The following is a 22481-nucleotide window of genomic DNA, read 5'->3' as shown; positions in this document are numbered from 1 at the left end:
TCAGAGGAAGTTGCCTTTGCCCAAGATGTCCCGGAATTTGCTATCGTCTTTTGCCCCTGTGCGTGCACCTTTGCCGGTCACGCCGGAACTTCTTCTTTGGGGAACGTTTTGAGTCCCCTTCTCTTTGAGCAGACTCTCTTCCCCTCTGAGGAAGTGGGCAGACAGCTTTTGGAACTTGCTTCCATTTCGGAGACACTCCTTTACGGAGTCCTTGGCGCCCTTTACACTCAGTAAAGAGCAGGACGCAGGGGATGCTTTCTCCACCTTTGCTAGGGCGAATTTAGAACAGAGGAGGCCTTCCTCTCTGCACAATGCCCATACGGTCATGTACAGACGGGACTTGTTCCTCGCCCATTCCTAGTTTATGAGGAATCAATGAGAGACACCCTTAGTTCTTCACCCTTGGTGGATGGGTCTCTTCGGCCTCCTGGCCTCTAAGGCCTCCTGGCCTTCAAGTCCTCCTGGCCTCCTGGTCTCTGAAGCCTCCTGGCCTCTAAGGCCTCCTGGCCCCCAAGGCCTCTTAGGCCTCCAAGGCCTCCTGGCCTCCAAGGCCTCCTGGCCTCTAAGGCCTCCTGGCCTCTAAGGTCTCCTGGCTTCCGAGGCCTCCAAGGCCTCCAAGGCCTCCGGGCCTCTAAGGCCTCCTGGCCTCTAAGGTCTCCTGGCTTCCAAGGCCTCCTGGCCTCTAAGGCCTCCTGATCTCCAAGGCCTGGCCTCCTAGGCCTCCCGGCCTCCAACTCCCTGGCCTCCATGGCCTCCGGGCCTCTAAGGCCTCCTGGCCTCTAAGGTCTCCTGGCTTCCAAGGCCTCCCTGGCCTCCTGGCCTCCAAGGAGATAAAGATTTGTAGGGACCTTCAGGTCTCTTCTTTTGCTCTTCAAGCTTTGAAGCAGCAAAACGGGCTCTACCTAAGCAGACTCAGCTTTTTCAGGCTAAGTCCTCAGCTCAGGTTTATCCGGAGAGGTTCTTCCTTTCACAGACGTCTTAGTCTGTGTTTTTTGGGAACAACAGCCGGCATTAGGGCATCCGGGTTTTTTAGCCTCGGCTGGTGCAACAGCCATTTCATCCGTTGGTGGTGGTGGTTGTTGTTTGCTCTTATGGACTCGGTCCTAGTGGGTCTTTCGCCGATTTTGACTCTGTCTTTCTCTAGCGATCGGACTTGTTCTGGTGTTTCGTCCAAACTTAAGGTTTACTTGAGTTGGCCTCGGAAGTTACATTCAGATTTTACTGAGTTTGCATTGGTTTTTGGCAATGCATGGTGAGGAGTCATTCTTGTGGCCTATCACTTTTCTCAGCTTTTTGGCTAACCCTCCCCTTTCGGTAGAGGTCTAGTTAATTTCCTGGTTTCTTGGTGCGGGCTTTCAGCCCAGCATCTTTGATGGCAGGTCTACGGGCGTTACGGCTCTCAGCCTTAGCCCGTGTAATAGTCTCCTGCCTGGCATGGGCGACTACGGTCTCCGTGTCTCTAGAATTTGTGTCTTCCTCTTCTCCCTCATCCTGCCATGAGGCGAGTCGGGTCGACTTCCGGTGGGGTGGGTTGCCTGTTACGGTCACCCTTCTTCCACTTGCAACTATTACGGACTCTTGCCTGTTGTGTTCCGTGTCTGATTCTCGGTTCTGAGGTATCAGACGTGTTTGGTTTTTCAGCCAGACTCAGGAATTTTCTGGGCTCGGTCGGCCGCGAAATTTACTTCGGGCCCTTCTTCTTGAGAACTCTCGTTCAGGGAGTCTTAAGGCTGGTTAGCTTCACGGTTTTCTGTTTTTCCTTTCCAGTCTCGTTTCTGTTTTGGGTTTTTGATTTTCTTTCATTTACCTACAAGCAGACTGCTTTGTGAACACTCTGACTTTAGTCATTTCGGTTAGAGTCACCGGTCACATCAGGCTTTGGCCACCGCGATCTCCGCTCTGCTGGCGGCTTACACTTTTCGTAGGCCGCTGCTTCCTCTGTTTACCTCCCTCTATGCTTCTGCATGGACTGGTAGCGGACTTCTGGTGACCGTCTCTTCTGAGATTTTTCTTTGAGTTTGACTCTGGTTTTTTGGTACTCAGACGTCTCTCTCTCTTTCTCGGAAACAGGTCACTCCTCTCTGGAGCTGACCGTTATCTCTCCGGCCTTTCGGGCCTCTCTCCATCCCAAGGCTTTAAACTTTGGCATGATTGTCTTACGGTCCTGGGGAAGGTTGGTGCTTTTCATTTATGATCGGTCAACCTTACGCTTGGTCGTTTCCAGGGTTTTTGGCATTTCCTTCCAATAGTAAGGGGAGGGGGGGGGGCAGCTTGTCTGTCCCTCTACTCGGCTCGGGTTATTCAAGACTTGAGCCCCTTTCTGGGCTGTTTTTTATGGTTCAGGAGATGGGAAGAAGTGCTGAGCACAGCTTACGGGCTCTCTGATGCTGTCTTTCGCATTTTTTGCCTGAGCGGCAATGCGACTGTCAATTAGGATGGTTCTCGGTCCTCGTTCTGTCATTTGGCAGTGGGCCAGTTCCTGACAAGGGTTTTAGAGTGAGCTAGACGTTTCCTTTCTCACCGGCTCTTTTCATGATTTTTGGCAGTGGGCCAGTTTTTGGCAAGGGATTCTCTTTCCCTCCGCCTTGGTGTAGCTATCGGCTATCTTTCCCCTAGGCTCAGCCCGAGCTCTTTTTCCAGGGCCTGGGCCTCCTCCTCGGCCGTTTTACGGTCTGGGAGGTTGGATGATGTCCTGCGCACAGCTTACTGGCGCTCGGCTTTTGTCTTTATCAGTTTCATAGGGAGACATTGCTGCCTTCTGGCAGTATGGATCTATCTGTAACGATGGATCTAGGTCCCTTCCTGCTTTGGTGGCAGCGGGACAATGCCTCTCCAGAATTTAAGAGTGAGTTTGAACTTCTTTGATCTTACCCACCGCCTGGTTGGAGTTATCTGCAATTATGTGATTCGGAGTAAGTAATATGTAATTTAATCGAAAATTTGTATCTAAATTTTCATTTGATTAATATACTTACCCGAATCACATAAGTAATTCCCTCCCGCCTGCCCCGCTCGATATTTTTAGTATTCTATTAGTCGATTGAAGGGGTATCACGTGACCAGCACCATTGATGACGTAGTATGCTACATGGGACGTAACCCAGGGTGTCAGTCATGCTGGTGCAGTCACTTTTTTAGTTGGGGTTGCTCCCCTTATACCTAGACGGGGTAGCTTCTATATATATATACGACTAGTGTCTGTGTGTCTGTGTATCTGTCTGTGTGTCTGTGCGCGATGCACGGCCAAAGTTCTCGATGGATCTGCTTCAAATTTGGTGGGCATATTCAAGTAGACCCGGGACACGACACAACCTGATCGATATTTCAACACGTGCTCTCAGCGCGCAGCGCGGAACCGATTTTGGTTCCACCTCAGCTATTTTGGTTCCACCTCAGCTTACCCGGGCCCCCATACCGACACACCATAGCCGCTACACCACATCACAACGCCAAAGTTCTCGGTGGATCTTTTTCAAATTTGGACACCGTATTCAGCTACACCCCGGACACAATATCATCGATGAGATATTTCAACACGTGCTCTCAGCGCGCAGCGCTGAACTCATTTTCGTTTTTGTGTTCATTTCACCATTATAAGTAACTCTTCCTTATCTTCTCCAGTGTTTGGCGTTTATCTCCCTTCCTTCGTGTGGCTTTCCCGTTCAGTTGTAAGTTACTACACTGCGCTGTCCACTGCGCTGAGCGTCTTCGGATATTCCCGGCGTTCTGTTACTGTTACCTATTTTTAGAAGGTCAACGCAGTGTACAGAACGTAAATTGGACCCGTAAATTATCCTCACTGTAAAAGTGCAAAGGTCGAATCAATTTATAGCCACGCGAAAAATACACTGTCATCTATCTCTCTATAGATACGGCTTCTCTGTGTTTGTGTGTGTGTGTGTGTGAGTGTGTGTGTCTCTATGTAAGCAACACCTGTGCATTCTTCAGTTCTGTTTGTGATGTGGTCTGGCGGCTTTTGTGTAATTTTATGTACTGGCCTTCCTTTGAGAAGCCATAACTTGCTCAGTCCTGTTTGAGTGGAGTTCGCCTCCAAAGGTGATTAACACGGTTACATTCGTCGACAAGGATGGGACTCGATATGGTCAGGAATGGCATTATGGCCACTGAATCATTTTCGTGCTGTTCCCATTCCACGAATCTGGGAGGGACCTAAGCTTGGCGGGTCCATAGTTCGGCGTACGGCTCTAAGTACTTCTTCCCGGCGAAGCCGGCTACCCGGCGAAGCGGGTATTCATTCTAGTTTATCATAACCTAAGCATCTTAAGTGGGTCAATGCAATTATGTGATTCGGGTAAGTATATTAATCAAATGAAAATTTAGATAAAAATTTTCGATTAAGTTGTAGGCGGTTTCTGCAGCCGTCTTTGTTTTGATTGGACGAAGAAATGATCTTGATAATTAAGGATGTTACTTGAATTCCCTATCAGGCGCAGATTCCATCACGATCAAGTCCACCTGACCTCCAGCTCTAAGATGTTTTTGGTTTGCAGTGGTCAGACAACTAGTCCCGACCGGCACGGTTGGCCTAGTGGTAAGGCGTCCGCTCCGTGATCGGGAGGTCGTGGGTTCGAACCCCGGCCGGGTCATACCTAAGACTTTAAAATTGGCAATCTAGTGGCTGCTCCGCCTGGCGTCTGGCATTATGGGGTTAGTGCTAGGACTGGTTGGTCCGGTGTCAGAATAATGTGACTGGGTGAGACATGAAGCCTGTGCTGCGACTTCTGTCTTGTGTGTGGCACACGTTAAATGTCAAAGCAGCACCGCCCTGATATGGCCCTTCGTGGTCGGCTGGGCGTTAAGCAAACAAACAAACAAACAAACTTGTGGGGTCCTGATTTGGCCTATTATAGTCCACTGGACCCGAAAAGCAATAGCTAACTAACTAACAACTAGTCCCTTGTTGGGCTTGGTTTTCTTTTTCTTGCAAGTTTCGCAGTTGGAGACAAACGCTGCTATCATCTTCTGTGTCAAATTGTCGTACATGTCCGCAATGAAGAACCTCATCTTCTTCTCGCCTCCATGCCCAGTTGACAGGTGTGCATCCCACAGAGCATCAAAAATTTCAAAATGTTGTGTCAAAAGTGACCTCAAACACACAGTGACACAGAGAGAGAGAGAGAGAGAGAGAGAGAGAGAGAGAGAGAGAGAGGGAGCGTTTGTGAAATAGTATTAAATTACATATCTTTACCCAACTCACAAATAGCAATTAACTCTAGTTCAGTGCTCGACACGTGTTTGAATGTGTATCTATCTGCAACTGTGAGTAAGTGCGCCTGAATCATTCATACGAGAGAGAAAGAGAGAGCTTCAGTATTAGTCTGTACTTTAAACAAAAATGTTATTGCTTGTAGTTTTCTTCCGTTGTATTTTTTATGTCTTAAAAATAATAAAAATTGCTTTGAAAATGTATTGTGTACCGCAGTCAGAAGTAATTTATTACTTTTGGTAAGCATGAGTTCAGTGTGACAGTATAACAGTTAATACACACACACACACACACAGAGCCATAACATAAGCATCAAACACAAAATCACGTTCAAAGAGTTGAAATATAATTTTATTTCTGAATAAAATAATGTTTGAAGTGGCAGGTTAAAATAAACATATCATATAAAAATCAGCATATAAGGATGGAACTTCCATATGGTTATGTACAGTTCACACAGCAGTTTCTTCTTCTTCTTCAATTTCGCTTATGGTGTTGAGTGCAAAGGATCATGTTTGTTGATTGGTCGAAGTGCACTTTCTGAAGCTCGCTGTTGTTTTTTCATCAGGAGATTTTTTGCTGCATTGCACTGAACGCACATGTTTGATGAGACATTATTCAATACAAAAGTACAGCTACCTGATCTCACACAAGACACACAGGAAACACCGCTGTTGTCTAAACAATATCCTAGGACATGGTTAAAATACACATGATTGTCTCCTGATGGCAAATCAGCATACCTCTGCAGGCCAGCTTCAGTAATTCCAGGGCACAGCTGTCTTTCATGCAAGTCCAGCAAGTCCAGCAAGAATTGATTCAGACGCACATGTTCAATAGTGGAGAGGGCAGAAGACGCATGAAAGCCATACACATGCACCTGAACTGTAAAGTCTGGGAGGATGACGACCCTCAGCTTCACTTGGCTGGCTTCGGTTATTCCCACCTGTATCTGTTCCTTGCTGTTCTCCAAGAGACACCATGGTGCAGCAAGCTGAAGGGTGTCCTGTCGTATTTCCTCGAAGTTGTAGTAGGCAACCAGGTCAGGGGGCGACTGACCTGCAGCAGAATTCAAATCAAGTCAAGTCACTATGACATATATTTATTGTTATCGCCACACAAACCCTAATTTTTTCCTACCATACTGTATTTGTTATCCTGAGAGAGAAAAAAATCCATGTTGCAGACTCAACTGGAAAATTTCCCTTCTCCATCATCCAGTGGACAGAGCTCACATGATTTCAAGCAAATTTTTTTTAAAAGTCACATACTTTGTGCGACATTGTTAGTTTACTGTAACTGTAATTTATAAATAGCAAATTAATAAATATCACTTATTTTATTTATTTATTTTATTTAATTACGAGGATTTATATCGCGCACGTATCTCACCACACAAGGCGATCAAGGCGCATGTTACCTATTAATGCCGTTTGAGATGGAATTTTTTACACAATATATCACGCATTCACATCGACCAGTAGATCAACAGCCTATAGGCGCTGCATCCACCTTTCACGGCTTATTATTCCAAGTCGCACGGGTATTTTGGTGGACATTTTTTTTATCTACGCCTATACAATTTTGCCAGGAAAGACCCTTTTGTCAATCGTGGGGTCTTTAACGTGCATACCCCAATGTAGTGTACAGATAATCAGCTAAATGCCTGGCAGATGACCCTCATTCAAAGTGAGTCGTGGCTAAACCATGAAACTAGAAAAACAGGTTACGCCACAGTATAAATCTCACACTGACAGCGGACAAAAACTGAGAAAACACCCAGTATGTACCGGTACTCACAAAAGAGTTACAAGTAGCATATTATCACTATCAGTAACACTATTAGCATACTATACTGAGCAAATAACAGCAATTTGTACTCACTGGGGGTTTCCTGGCTGGAGTCTTTGGTGTTTCTAGTGACTTCTGTAGCACATGGTTGGTTGGCAGACTTCCTGGAATGAGTGCTCGCTTGCCTGTAGGCCCTGCAAATAACAATTAACATGCACAGAAAATGTTGAAAATGCCGAGTCGAAATTATAAGTTAAATTAACTAAACAGACCTATACATTTACATCTATTGAAATGGAGACAAGAATTAGTAAAACACACTACTGCAAATCTGTCAAGAATGAACAAGACTGACTCAGTGACCGAGTAAAACAACAAAAGAAATCTAAACCAGAAGTTTACTAGAATATATTCAAAAACACATTATTACAAGAACAAAGAGTGTTTTTTTCCCCAATTACCTAATAATTATAGCTCAGAATTACACCTTTGTCAATGTATGATTCAGAGGTAATCTTGAGCTTTAGCGTGTTAAATTCATAGCTCAGAATCCAGTGACATTCTTTACTTATTTTTGATACAAGTCCATGTAAGCAAGCCAAAGAACATTTGTCGTGAAATTAATTGACGGATTGAGCTTCAAACTTAAGCATAATTTAGTCCAGGCATCTTAGCCACTTTAGTGAAGGGAACGTTGAAGTGACAATGACTAGGTTTAAAATGTCCCTTATCAGAAAGTTCAACCTCATTCGTTTGATGTTTATTAAGCACATTTTCATATAAAGTTGGCGCTTCATACGGAAAAATGGCTTTGAAATTGACCCAAATCCTTCTTTGGGCTCTGTAAATGTCGTTTGGGGGTATGGTTGTAAAATGGTATCTACTGGTCACCCCAATGTATAAACTGAAAACTATTTCTGCACCAGAACACGCAGAAAGGATTGTATCTGCCTGATGTCTGATGCTTTTCAAAATCCCCAACCACTAACACCTTCAAAACGGACTTTAACTGACACTGTTGTTTTTCCCTATATAATCCTTACTATTTTTCCGAGACGTCGTCGTGTTGTGTATTTAGCTTGCCACAACCTCATACATGGTCCTAAAAGTTAAAGTTGAAGAAAATACTAAAGATAAATGAAAAAGCTGACGCAGTGTCATTCGCACCGTGAATCCCCCCATGGGAACATACTAAAGTCTGGTTCCAAATAGGCTCAATTTCCTTCTATTTCTTTGTATTTCTGCCTCGTAGGGGTAGGGGTGTTCAAACCAAAGGCACCTTTAAACCAAAATTCAAATCACACATCTTACAATACTAAGACACTCAGCAGTAAAAGGGTGTCTGCTGGTAAAAAATTCCAAACAATCCTAAAAGTACTTCACTACTAAAAGTGCTTTTAAAAAGAGCCGTTATTTTTCCCTCTATATTCAGTATTGTGTTTTCTGCGAACATGTAGTCTATTTAGATGGTTGTCGTGTGCACTTGAGTTGCTAAAGCGTTTTCAGTTGGGCATATGTCGAAAAGCAAAGAATTAGCCCTTTGAAAACCATCAGAACTGTCACACAAAAATAACATTTACCTATCTCACCAACTGACCAAACATAGGGCTTTTCCTTATGTATTATGTATTGTCGTGTTTTTTGTAGCATACTTGTGAAAACAGCCACCACTGTTGTAAATGATACTTTAAAGAGCATTATTTCATTTTTACAGTTGAAGGACAACCTGGACTGCCGTATATTACAGCTGTTTTACAATCAGCCAAAATTTTCTTAACAAACGTATGTTAAGAACAACTCCCACAGTGAAATTGAAGGAAAACAAAGTGAAAATCCGCCTGCCATAGAGGAGCTAAAGAATCAACAATAAACGACTGCATGGATAGCTTGATGCACGAATGCATTGCGGACATGTTTGTCTCCAACCAAGAGAAAGTTCCAAAAAATCCCTTTTGTGCTTCTTATTATACAGTGACGTCAAAGACAGCCTTTTCTGCTGTTCATACATTCAGGGGTTATGGTTACACTAAACGACGTAGTTGTAGCCATACTGCCATCCAGATTTATTTTTTCCTTGCGAGCAGTCACAGGGTGTTTGTGCTGTCTGCCAACCGTTAGATGACCCCGCCCAAGTCTGTTAAGGGACCGTTTGACCGTTATAGAACGCGTCTTTTTGATTTTTTGGCACAGTTGGAAACGGTTGATTTTTATCCCTACCATTGTTTCCAAACATTATATAGGAATGTTTTGTGAACAACGGATAATAGCCGCTACTCGCATGTGTAGCAAAAGTGAGCGTACATACTCACCCTGGTCGTCCAGCCGTTGTCCGTTGCCCGTCTTTATCTGTCTGTACTGAACATTACCTTTGGATATTTCTCCAACGCTATGAAGTGAAGAAACACCAAATGTTGCAAAATGTTGTATGACCCCAAGAGCTCAAAAAAGATACTTGAGAACCTTGACCTTACCATAAGGTCAAGGTCACAGGGAGAATTAATGTGGTCTAAAAACTGCAAAATTTCACATTGTGCCAGTTTTCTGGAAAACAAATTAAAAACAGCGGGCTTAGTTTTGTATGGTATACAAGAAAAAGAAAGCCTTATCTTCTGATACCATTTTGGTTGACCTCGGTTCAATGTCAAGGTCAGAGGAGCCCTTCAAAGTTGAATTGTAGACATATTTTGATGTGAGCTTGCCCCTTTAACTTTACTATGGACGATATCTCTTACAAACTTAAACACTGAGTGGGGCGTTTGTTAGAATTTCATACTGAGCCACATCTGGTCACATATCGTTAGGGTCAAGGTCACATTGACCCCTATGAAAAATGTGACCAAGCCGGGTAAAGAAATCCATGTGTCTTGGTAAAAAATCTTAACAAAGCAAAGCCCATGCGACTCTCATGCTTGACCTTTGTCTTAAAGTGACCTTGACCTTCAGGTGACCTTGAAGGTGAAGGTCTAACAACTGAAGCTGGCAAGGACATTGTACACTATTAGAACTGTTTTACAGATTTTTCCTACCAAATTACACATGACCTTTGGCCAAGGTCAAGATCATCAAAGGTCACACATCACAAGGCTATCAATTCAAGACATAGGAAGCATAAACATACTTATTGGCACTTTCTACAAAGAGACATTGTCACTTTTAGTGATTCAATTGCCCGTTTCAGTCACATTTCATAAGGGGCAAAGTGACCTTGACCTTGATGATATGTGACTAAATGTGGCTCAATATCAGTATATAACATGTGCCCCACACAATTATGAAGTTTGAAAGATTTTTTTCATAGTTCAGGGTCAAGGTCACTTCAAAACATGTATACAATTCAACTTTGAAGGACTCCTGTGACCTTGACATTGAAGCGAGGTCAACCAAAATGGTATCAGAAGATAAGGCTTTCTTTTTCTTGTATACCATACAAAACTAAGCCCGCTGTTTTTAATTTGTTTTCCAGAAAACTGGCACAATGTGAAATTTTGCAGTTTTTAGACCACATTCATTCTCCCTGTGACCTTGACCTTAAGGTAAGGTCAAGGTTCTCAAGTATCTTTTTTGAGCTCTTGGGGTCATACAACATTTTGCAACATTTGGTGTTTCTTCACTTCATAGCGTTGGAGAAATATCCAAAGGTAATGTTCAGTACAGACAGATAAAGACGGGCAACGGACAACGGCTGGACGACCAGGGTGAGTATGTACGCTCACTTTTGCTACACATGCGAGTAGCGGCTATTATCCGTTGTTCACAAAACATTCCTATATAATGTTTGGAAACAATGGTAGGGATAAAAATCAACCGTTTCCAACTGTGCCAAAAAATCAAAAAGACGCGTTCTATAACGGTCAAACGGTCCCTTAACAGACTTGGGCGGGGTCATCTAACGGTTGGCAGACAGCACAAACACCCTGTGACTGCTCGCAAGGAAAAAATAAATCTGGATGGCAGTATGGCTACAACTACGTCGTTTAGTGTAACCATAACCCCTGAATGTATGAACAGCAGAAAAGGCTGTCTTTGACGTCACTGTATAATAAGAAGCACAAAAGGGATTTTTTGGAACTTTCTCTTGGTTGGAGACAAACATGTCCGCAATGCATTCGTGCATCAAGCTATCCATGCAGTCGTTTATTGTTGATTCTTTAGCTCCTCTATGGCAGGGGGATTTTCAATTTGTTTTCCTTCAATTTCACTATGGGAGTTGTTCTTAACATACGTTTGTTAAGAAAATTTTGGCTGATTGTAAAACAGCTGTAATATACGGCAGTCCAGGTTGTCCTTCAACTGTAAAAATGAAATAATGCTCTTTAAAGTATCATTTACAACAGTGGTGGCTGTTTTCACAAGTATGCTACAAAAAACACGACAATACATAATACATAAGGAAAAGCCCTATGTTTGGTCAGTTGGTGAGATAGGTAAATGTTATTTTTGTGTGACAGTTCTGATGGTTTTCAAAGGGCTAATTCTTTGCTTTTCGACATATGCCCAACTGAAAACGCTTTAGCAACTCAAGTGCACACGACAACCATCTAAATAGACTACATGTTCGCAGAAAACACAATACTGAATATAGAGGGAAAAATAACGGCTCTTTTTAAAAGCACTTTTAGTAGTGAAGTACTTTTAGGATTGTTTGGAATTTTTTACCAGCAGACACCCTTTTACTGCTGAGTGTCTTAGTATTGTAAGATGTGTGATTTGAATTTTGGTTTAAAGGTGCCTTTGGTTTGAACACCCCTACCCCTACGAGGCAGAAATACAAAGAAATAGAAGGAAATTGAGCCTATTTGGAACCAGACTTTAGTATGTTCCCATGGGGGGATTCACGGTGCGAATGACACTGCGTCAGCTTTTTCATTTATCTTTAGTATTTTCTTCAACTTTAACTTTTAGGACCATGTATGAGGTTGTGGCAAGCTAAATACACAACACGACGACGTCTCGGAAAAATAGTAAGGATTATATAGGGAAAAACAACAGTGTCAGTTAAAGTCCGTTTTGAAGGTGTTAGTGGTTGGGGATTTTGAAAAGCATCAGACATCAGGCAGATACAATCCTTTCTGCGTGTTCTGGTGCAGAAATAGTTTTCAGTTTATACATTGGGGTGACCAGTAGATACCATTTTACAACCATACCCCCAAACGACATTTACAGAGCCCAAAGAAGGATTTGGGTCAATTTCAAAGCCATTTTTCCGTATGAAGCGCCAACTTTATATGAAAATGTGCTTAATAAACATCAAACGAATGAGGTTGAACTTTCTGATAAGGGACATTTTAAACCTAGTCATTGTCACTTCAACGTTGTTCTCTAATATGCCTGGACTAATTAATTAATTTGGTTGTTCAATCGACGAAAATGGCATACGTTGTCAACCATGGGACATCATTTACACGAAAGAGTTGTTTCCCTTGTTCGCTCATACGGATAATTCCTTCTTTGACCCATGTACACGAAATGCATTCGTTCAGTTCATCGGAGTTCATTCCGTATCTTCAAAAGGATCTAAAATGACTTGTTATGATTACAAGCGCAAGTTCTACAAATTTGGAGACTTGAAGTTGAATGCCTCTGAATTCTGAGCTATGATTATAACGGGAGCCAGTCGTTTCGGCCCAAAGACGTTTCGGCCCAAGTCGTTTCGGCCCCAATTTACCAGGACGTTTCGGCCCAAATGGTCGCTCAATGCATACGACATGTGTAATAGAGTAAGCGAGAGTTGTACGGAACCTTTTCTCCTGGCAACTGAGAGAATAACAAGCATTGAAATGAACAAGCGACTTTCATCCTCTTGTGTGGCGAAAGCAGGATGAAAGCCGCTTGTTCATTTCAATGCTTGTTATTCTCTCAGGTGCCAGGAGAAAATGTTCCGTACAACTCTCGCTTACTCTATTACACATGTCGTATGCATTGAGCGATTACTTCCCTTTGGTTATTTGGTATGGAATATAGTCAAATTTTGTAAAGATTTTAGTCAAGCAGTATGTAAGAAATGTTAAGTCCTTTGTACCTGTGCTTCATAATCTAGAGCATCGATCAAGGCATACATGGATTTGTTGGTGCCAAATCTGGTGTTGATCCGGTTGTGGTAGCCCTCAACATCATTGTTGGATCTCACGATCAGGCCAAAGGAGCACCAGGAGGCAATTGGGTATTGACTTGTGAACCTGAAAAGGGTTAACATTCGGGGCGTAAATGACATTGAATATATTCATGATTGTTAGACATGGTGTTTTAAAAAAGGAAATGCACTCTAGGCAAAAATAATTGTCTGTTTCTGTTTACATTGTGCATAATAAGAACCCGTAATATTTTAAAATGTACCATTGTTCCTCGACATAGCTGAAAACTTGATCCATTCGAGCACATGTGCTTCTTGACTTCAGCTTCATCCAGGATTTTCTGATCTCTGACCTGGGAAGCAGTGGAAGGGCCAGTAACCTTTTCAGGATTTCATGAGTTGCCCCATGTTGCAAGAACTTTCCTTGGAGTTGGAGTCCCACAGCTTTAATTTTTCTGAAAACGCACTGTTAAAAACACCTTAATTATTCTGGGTATCAAATTCTATCTTAGTTGTCAATAAGTTTTTAAGTGTCTTTGCAATCCCACAGGTTTAATTTTTGAAATGCTTGTATGTTCTTTTTTTACGAGAACACTTTTTATATGCAAAGTTTTACATTTAATGTCTAATGTAATGTAAATAGGGTTGAATTTTTCTGTATTTAGTTTGAATTTTGGGTCCATCGGACCATAATAGGCCAAATCAGGACTCCGTATTTTTCTGTAAAATCAAATTTAATCTTAGTTGTCAAGACGTTTTTTAAGTCCCACCTGGCTCCAGTGGAATGAACACCCGTGTAATACGGTTGTGGGTAGTTTTTCCCGTATGGCCGACCACATCGCTGCCTCAAAGTCAAGTGTGATTTTGTGTGGCGAAAATTCTGGACAAGTCTTCAGAATGGACTCCAGGATCTGGAACAGAGTAAACCAAATTACTTGAGCTCTTCAATAACACAACAGAGCCCTTTTGTTTAAATTTGATGTCATACACGTAAAATTCCACTCGTGCAAAAAACACAAGTGTACATGGGAGTTTCAGCCCACGAACGCAGAAGAAGAAGAAATTAAACCTACTTGACAGGGAAATAAGTGTGCAACTTGGGCGCTTTCGCTTTCATTGCGTTTTCTGCACTCGTTTTTTTGGGATTTTTTGTTTGTTTTTTGACAAATGTAATAAACCGTAATGTTACCGTAACCACACCTATTTTTTTTGGCCTAATGTATTAAAAGGTGGGGTGTGCATGTGATATATTGTCGCATTGTGTGGTGAGGTATATGAGGATATAACTTCTCGTATAATCGTATTATAATGTACTTCACCTCAATGTAATCTTGCGTAGTCCGGCGACTCATCAATGCAAATACCAGCGGTACTTGTTTGTGGCTGTCCTCGTGTTTCACAAACACATGGATTGAGAATAGGGTGGCCTCTTCAAGTTGCCTGTTAGAATAAAAACGTCTTTGAAAATTTGATGGTAACACAACACACATCTACAACCGATTATTTTTACAATAGAAAAACAATAACATTTAACTGATCCAATTTAAATTTCGAATCATCTTTTAAAGTGAGATGTTAAAGTGACCGTAACTTAAAATACCAACTGATGCTTGTTAACTTACAGCTGTTGCTCCAGTGTCTGGCACTTGTGGCAGGTGAATGTCACGGACAAGGTGCCCTTTGCCAGAGCTCTATAGTCCTTTAAGTTGATCCCTGCACAATTAAAAATTTAGGATTTCAAATGTATATCATGAAAATCTGTAAATATGGTTATCTCCCCTGCCTGCACCTCAAGACCAAATTACCTGGGCTTACATTGACAATGACTGCAAATCATTATGTTAACTGCTTTTGTGTTCCAGCTGTTTTATTAGTTTCTTAGGAACCGGCTGTCAGCGCAAAATGTAAAACGTTTCTTTATGATTGATAAATGCAGTGCCCAAAAATATGTTTTGTCTCTTTGTCAGAATTTGACCGCATGTTTAGTAGTTTCATGTAGAATAACAGGTTTGACTGCACATTTCATTTGGGTTCAATCCTTTGTTGTGAATAAAATCATTGCTTTGCGGTTGGTATTTAAATAACATTTCTCTTGTCTTGCCATCTTTCATTGTTTTTCAATATGTGGTTCAACCTTTTTTGGTGAATAAAAACTTCAAACTGTTAACAACTGTTCCGTTAATAAATTGGCTGTATGGAATCTGTTTTCTATATATTAAAATACCATATACAATTATTTTACATATTCTCGCACACTACACATTCAAACAGCTACAGAGGAAAAATTATTGCTTACCGGTCTTACAAAGACGATGTTGCCACACATCACAGGTGTCGCACTGAAGTGCATGTTGGCGACCTGTCACAGGGTGAGAACAAAAGCTACACAAATCCATTGTCTGTGTTGGACAACTGACCCCACTGGGCAGGCAACACTCTTCTCTTATACACCCCAACAATGAGTTTCACTCACAATTGAATTAACAGTTCACCTTCATCACACAGCCATGCATGAAATTTAGACAGGTCACATGTTTTACACGATACAAATACTTTTCGTACAACTATTGAAGGTGACCGAGTGCGTACAAAATGTGTCGTGACTGACTATTAGGGTTTAACGTCCTCTTAGACCAACTGGTCTATATTGTGACAGGTATTGGTAATACGTGTCGTGTGAGGGAGAGAGAGATATTACCCGCTATTACGAGCTAGTCGTGTGACAGAGAGTTTTCTTGCACACGAGACTGTAGATGTTTCACGACGGCTTTAGCCGGAGTGAAACAGCAGCAGTCGAGTGTGCAAGAAAACTCTCTGTCACACGACTAGCTCGTAATGGCGATTATGTCTCACAGCATAGGCATAGAAAGATATAAATGAGTTTTTGGGGACAAAATAACAGGCACAAAACCAGACTGACAACACAATTGCCTTTTCACACATACCGTACACACACATGCGCGCAGAAGATAGATCCAATTCGTTTCGTGTCTTTTCCGTGTTGAATGCATTTAACAAAGTATCAACCAACGTTTCTGCATCTTTCAATGAAAAAAATCTACTTTTTTTTAACCAAGCAGCACAAACCAACGAAAGCGAAACACACAAACACACGCGCGCACAAACACAGATTGAATGCAAAGCGCGAACGAACACGGAGAATTTTTGTAGGTCAGGTCGTGGGAAAGTCCACCCGAAATGTTCCACAGGGGAACTGGTTGTGTTTGGATTGTTCTTTTTCTCACAGTGATGTTGATGTTGTTTACAGTGCAGTTTTGAAAGAATATTTTCCGAATTTGGGGCACACTTTCGTCTTTCGGTTCGTTTATCTTGTCGAAGTAACATTCGAGTGTTTCTAAATCCAAACCTTCCATCACCGCTGGTGCAGATTAGACCTGCCTGACTGTCTGCGTGCGTGTTAGAGCTGAAGACGAAGCCTCAATCGCCAAAGCGTCACCCATCTGTAGGTTCTAAGCATCGGATGTACGTTGATATTACGTTGATACGTGGTAAGATCCGCACGGAACTGTCTATGCAACTTTTCCTAGTCACAGGTGTAAGGTTCGATCTTTTCTTTGCAATTTCGTCCTCTGTGTACGTAGCAAAGCGTTTCACCATTTTCGGTTTTCGTTGCAGACGACGATAGTGAAAGTAGTACCTATTGTTTTGTTTTGACCTTTCGTATTCAGGGTTCTTCATAATTGAAGCTTGGTAAAGGGACCGTGTCGTGTAAGTGGAAAGTTGACGAAGCTTTTGAAAACAGAAATTGAATGAAGAAGAAAATGTGGCTTTCAGTTATATACAGGAGAACGGGGATTGTGTTATTCTTTTACCGTCAAACACTTAGTACACAGATAAAACGTGATTGACTGACCAAGGCCTGTTGGCACACTATTCAGAATGCACAACAAAATGTAACAACGCTTTGATACCCATTTTTCTACGTTCGTAATCACTTGAAATGAATACTGAAAACATAAATGTTTAAGGTAGTGACTGAATGTATGTAAAGGTAAACAATTTCAGAAATAAATGCATAATCAAAATAATTGATTTCGGCATCAAAGCGTGTAACATACAATCTTGCACACGTTTGCTTTAGTAGTGGCAAAGAAGGAATGCGTGTGACATACATGTATTCATTCACACGATACCCATTCACACAGCCAGACAAGGACACTGTCGATTTGTTTGAATGTCTTTAATAATACCGTAGCTAATTTGTAACGCGCACATATCTCGCCACAAGGCGACTCTGGTAATCTGGATTGAATCAGTATGAGCTGTACACGCATCAAGGGCGCTATATTATTATTTATTCCCCCCTCTGCTTCTTTACCTCTGTAAACTTGTAGAGCTAGTTATTTTTCGATAATGACCCAGCAACCAAACAAATAACGAGCCAGCAACAGCCTGAATCCTCGATAGTGCAATGGGTTGAGAAGCTGTTCTGTTTTGGTACTACTTTTGCGACTGAAAAGTTCCGAACGCTCTATATGTACGAAATATACATCTCTGGAGCAAACAATACAAACATACCGCATTTAAATTAACAACTACAGGCCTGAACACATGAATCTCCATATAAAATCCATGAGTTAGGTTGTTTTCTGAATCTAGATCTGCCGTGCACACACCGTTCATCACAAGCAAATTCCCAAGGCAAGTAACTCATACTCTTGCCGACAAGAGTAGTTCCCCTTCTTTTAACGCAGTTTCTTCGACAACACTGACTGCAATCCGACGGTCAGTTTTCAACAATATTTCATTTTATAAACAGATCACACGCAACCGAATGCACACATCTCATCAATTTAAACAACATAAAGCGGTTTCATACACTATTTTCCCCAGAAAACTGAACTTCATGCAGTAATTAACGTTGGAACACGGGTGCAAAAGTTCGTCTGCTAGTCCCATTTGACGAAAGAACATTATCCTGAACGATACTAAAACATAAACAGAACACACAATATCTGCCTTTACCGCCACAGCAGAATAACAGCATATCTGTGTACTTGATTTTAGTCTAAAACAGGGAAACTGACAAGAAGTGTTAACAGAATGGAATGATTTGCACGGAACTATACAACCGCGCATTAATCGATCGCCTGCGCAGGTTGACTGGTTGAGTGATTCGGATTCGATCAAACTTTCGCACAAAAACTCCTGTTTTCTTTGAATAACTGAAGAAAGGAGGAATAAAGAGGTTACACACCTCGTCTCAGTGATTATTAAAAATAATGGTCTCAGTTCGCGGTCATGAAAAAGCTCGCTGAAGCTCGCATTTTTCATGATCCGCCAACTTCGACCATTATTTTTAATAATCACTGAGACTCGGCATGTAACCTCTACATATAGGTTATATTTATAATATGATATTTGAGAAGAAAAAAAATTGGGGCCGAAACGTCTTAGGGCCGAACCGTCTTAGGGCCGAAACATCCTGAAATGGGCCGAAACGTCCTGACTTTTAGGGCCGAAACGTCCCAAATGGGGCCGAAACGTCTTAGGCCCGAAACGTCTTAGGGCCGAAACGTCCGGCATTCGATTTTAACACGCTAAAGTTCAAGATTACCTCACTTGAAGCATTACAAGCAAAACAACACAGCACAGACAATCAGATGAAAGCTTAATTTTTGACGTACCGTATTTGAAGCATGTTTCTTCGAAATGTCGGGAACATAATCATATCCTCGCATAATTTCTTCGGGTTGAAAAGCGTGTCAGCACGGTTGATTTTGTGGATAAGAGCAGCTCTCCATTCGGCATCCGCTTTTCCGTTTGGTATACCATGGAAAGTTATAAGCGTTGAACATCTTAGTGAGCTCACACTGCATCCAGGCATACAACAATTTGCACCGGGCATCTTGAAATAATGGTTCACTTCTCTGGCATCATCGAAAAATGGCGAAACGGAAGTGACTTTCCTCAGTATGCAGCTTTCTTCCGGTTTTCGGCACTTACAGCCATTTAGGAACCTACGCTAATTATGATGACGCGAGCTTCCATTCAAATCTCGCGTCATCATAATTAGCGTAGGTTCATAAATGCACTTACAGCCTGCTTTTGATTGAGACTAAGTTTCATCCAACTTTACATACTCTGCGCGCAGCGAGTTGGCGATCCAATACACATCTATGGTTACAGAGAACATAAGGGGAAAAAAATGTGTTTCAACAACTTCAAGCAAGAAAATGCAAACACTAAACACTCCCGGCAGGGAAAAACCTTAATTGACCTTGACCCTGTGTTTGAGATCAGTTATTTTCGTACAGCAATTTCGGCTTGTAAAATAAACAAAATAATATCCAAACAACAGCTATTTTAAGATAAGAGTGTGTGGAGAGACCTTGTATTCAATTATAGTAATCACTGAAAGACATAAAACTTAGTTCAGAAGCGAATCCTAGAAACCCCTAAATAATGGAAAATGTGTTGGCTAAACAATTCATTGTTTACGTAAATAGTTCATTGTTTACGTAAATAATGATTTATTTAGCAACATTGCTGATTGTTTATAAACAATGTAATATAAGTCTAAATAATATATTGTTTACGTAAACAATATATTATTTAGACGTATTTTACATTGTTTGTAAACAATCAGCAATGTTGCTAAATAAATCATTATTTACGTAAACAATGAATTATTTACGTAAACAATGAATTGTTTAGGTAAATAATGAATGGTTTACGTGAACAAAAAAAATTTTTAGAATTGTTTTACATTGTTTATAAACAATTACTTATTTAGCACATGAGCTTCTAAATAATGATTATTTAGCTAAAACTGGTGAACAAGACATGAAAAAGTATCCAAATAATTATTTGACAAACGGAATGCCATAAAGTCAGGGGTTGCAGTAACGTGACTTTTTGTCACGTTCCAGTATATCACATAAGGTGATTATGAACGGTTAGTTACTACTAACTAACTAACCACACCACGATCCACTCTCGCAGTCATACAAATAGATAGAATCAACAAAAGTATAAGTTTCAGACGCCTGTTTATATACTAACTCGCCACCTCCCTCGAGACTTCACTCCAAAAGAATGTTTTTACGTTCAAAACGTAAACAAATGGTCACTGACAAAAATGCCAGTTAAAGTTTAGAAAATGATAATAACATGCTGATCCCGTGTATAGCTAGGAAAAGATAGCTGTCTGAAAAAGTGCTGGTTAATGCAGGTGTCACACACCCCACGTTGTCACTACTCAAATAAAATCACTAATACACAAGATGACAAGGTGGTATACAGGGTGCAATGACATGGTGCACTTAGCTTTTTGCCACTGAGTGGGCGACCCGTGAATAGTCTATCTCTACAACTGCTCCGTTGAATGAAGTGTCGGCTGGCGTGGAAACGAAGCAGGGATTAGTGGAGATATCAGGCGCCTCACTCAGTCGCTGAAGATCCTCCCCGTAGTCTACCAGAAAATATAGCAGACGTGTAGATTGGCAGGATGACGACAGCGACAGCAACCACCAGTACACCAGAACACCAGGTTAGCAGGTTACATAGAAAGTAGTAAGTAGGCAGGTAACGTAGAAACGTAGACAAGTTACGTAGAACGGCCACGTAGACAGGTTACGCAGAACGTGGTAAGTAACGTAGAAAGGCTGCAACAAAAAGCATCGGTGCACTAAACATGCCACGCAACCCTTCACCCTCCATCTTTAAACATGTCACCTTTACATATTTCATAGTGCACGTGGGCCTGCACAAACGAACTTTTAAAACAACAAATCAGCTAGTTTCCTTCCTTCTCTCCATATCTGCAAAAAGCATATACATGTACAGATTATTATTTTAGCGTCACAAAGAGGAAATTATGCGCTAACCTGGAAAGAACAACAGAGAGTATTTCATTCCACAAACACAGACTCGTCAACACCGTTGAATAACGATTTATTACCTCAACAGCCTATGCAGGTAGCTCTCCTTTAAGCGAATCCGCTTCCTTTGATATAGCTTCCGCCCGTCGACGAATTTCTTGCCATACCCCTCTTGCGCTGAATTACTTTATGCGTCGAAGTTCTCCAACGCTCAGCCAAGAAACCTGACGCCTCGTCGTCAGCCAACATATAAACAGCGAAAGGTGGTCTCTTCTTGAAGTTCCTGAAAGCCCTACTGTACAAGCAGAACGGCACGTTGATATAAAGTGAAGTATCTAACGTGTTGAAAACCATCAAACTCTTGGGAAGAAGACACCGACCCTCCTCTCTTGCTGCTCATGTTCAAGTGTCCAGTTTCATGTCCTCACAAAACAACCTTGAAAATATCACGTGACTCCACGTGTCACATATCCGGTTCAGTTACAGTTGATTTCGCCAAGCAAGCAAAATCACGCACGTGGAACCCCTGCAAAACGAAATACCCGTGGTGCGCTATGCTTTGTCAGCGGTTTCATACCGTCACCCGACTCAAACACAGGCGCTTTCCATCACAATTGGAGATATGCGCTTGACAGAGTGTTCCTTTCTCCGTCCATGTCACTGAATCGTGACACACCTCCCCTCTTCAAGACGAAACCTCGGTTTCGCTCCCAGTCGTGTTCTCCTCTGCAGCACGAGAGAGAAAATTAAATTTTTTTTTTATTATTCTCTTTATTTATATAGCGCCTTATCCGAAGTTCAAAGCACTTTATGCCGTGTGAGATGGAAATTTTTACACAATATATCACGCATTCACATCGACCAGCAAACCTCAAGCCTGTTAGGCGAATGTTCACCTTTCGCGGCCTTTATTCCAAGTCACACGGGTATTTGATGGACATTTTTATCTATGCCTATACAATTTTGCCAGGAAAGACCCTTTTGTCAATCGTGGGATCTTTAACGTGCACACCCCAATGTAGTGTACACGAAGGGACCTCGGTTTTTCGTCTCATCCGAAAGACTAGCACTTGAACCCACCATCTAGGTTAGGAAAGGGGGGAGAAAATAGCGGCCCGACCCAAGGTCGAACACGCAACCTCTCGATTCCGAGCGCAAGTGCGCTACCACTCGGCCACCCAACAACACCCAATCCGCTCCAACATTGTTGGCGCCCGGAATGACGCGTACCGTGAATAGTACGGTTTGAGGATCAACGCCCAGCGCATAAGTCTGGCGTTTGCCAACCTTGCAACCTGAAGATATTGCAGAGGTTGATGGTTTGTTTCCAGACAGAAAATTCGTCCTCTGGAACGAGCAATCCCTCGTTTCATCCCTGATGACTGCAACCTTCTCTGTCTCCTTGTCTTTGTTCTTGTCTTTGTTCTTCTTGTCTTTGGTCTTCTTGTCTTTGTCCTTCTTGTCTTTGGTCTTCTTGTCTTTGTCCTTCTCCCCATAGGCAGTCCTCTCAACGTAGGCGCGCAGGAGATTGGCGTGGTACAGGCGTGCT

The 22481-nt window shown here is 42.0% G+C and overlaps 1 protein-coding gene across 1 annotated transcript; it reads right to left on the bottom strand.

Moving 5' to 3' along the window:
- On the bottom strand, nt 1–19007 carry LOC138981426 (uncharacterized). The gene is given in 5 exon segments (XM_070354339.1): nt 1–304; nt 5971–6286; nt 7108–7212; nt 18737–18797; nt 18799–19007. Coding segments are annotated over 5 exon segments (945 nt in total). The 5' UTR covers nt 18958–19007.
- Between the last annotated feature and the right edge of the window lie 3474 nt (nt 19008–22481).

The sequence above is a fragment of the Littorina saxatilis genome, linkage group LG12 (genome assembly GCF_037325665.1).
Source record: "Littorina saxatilis isolate snail1 linkage group LG12, US_GU_Lsax_2.0, whole genome shotgun sequence".
NCBI classification, from domain to species: Eukaryota; Metazoa; Mollusca; class Gastropoda; order Littorinimorpha; family Littorinidae; genus Littorina; species Littorina saxatilis.
The sequence above is the reverse complement of the archived record's forward strand: the minus strand, read 5'-3'. Positions and strand labels throughout refer to the sequence as shown.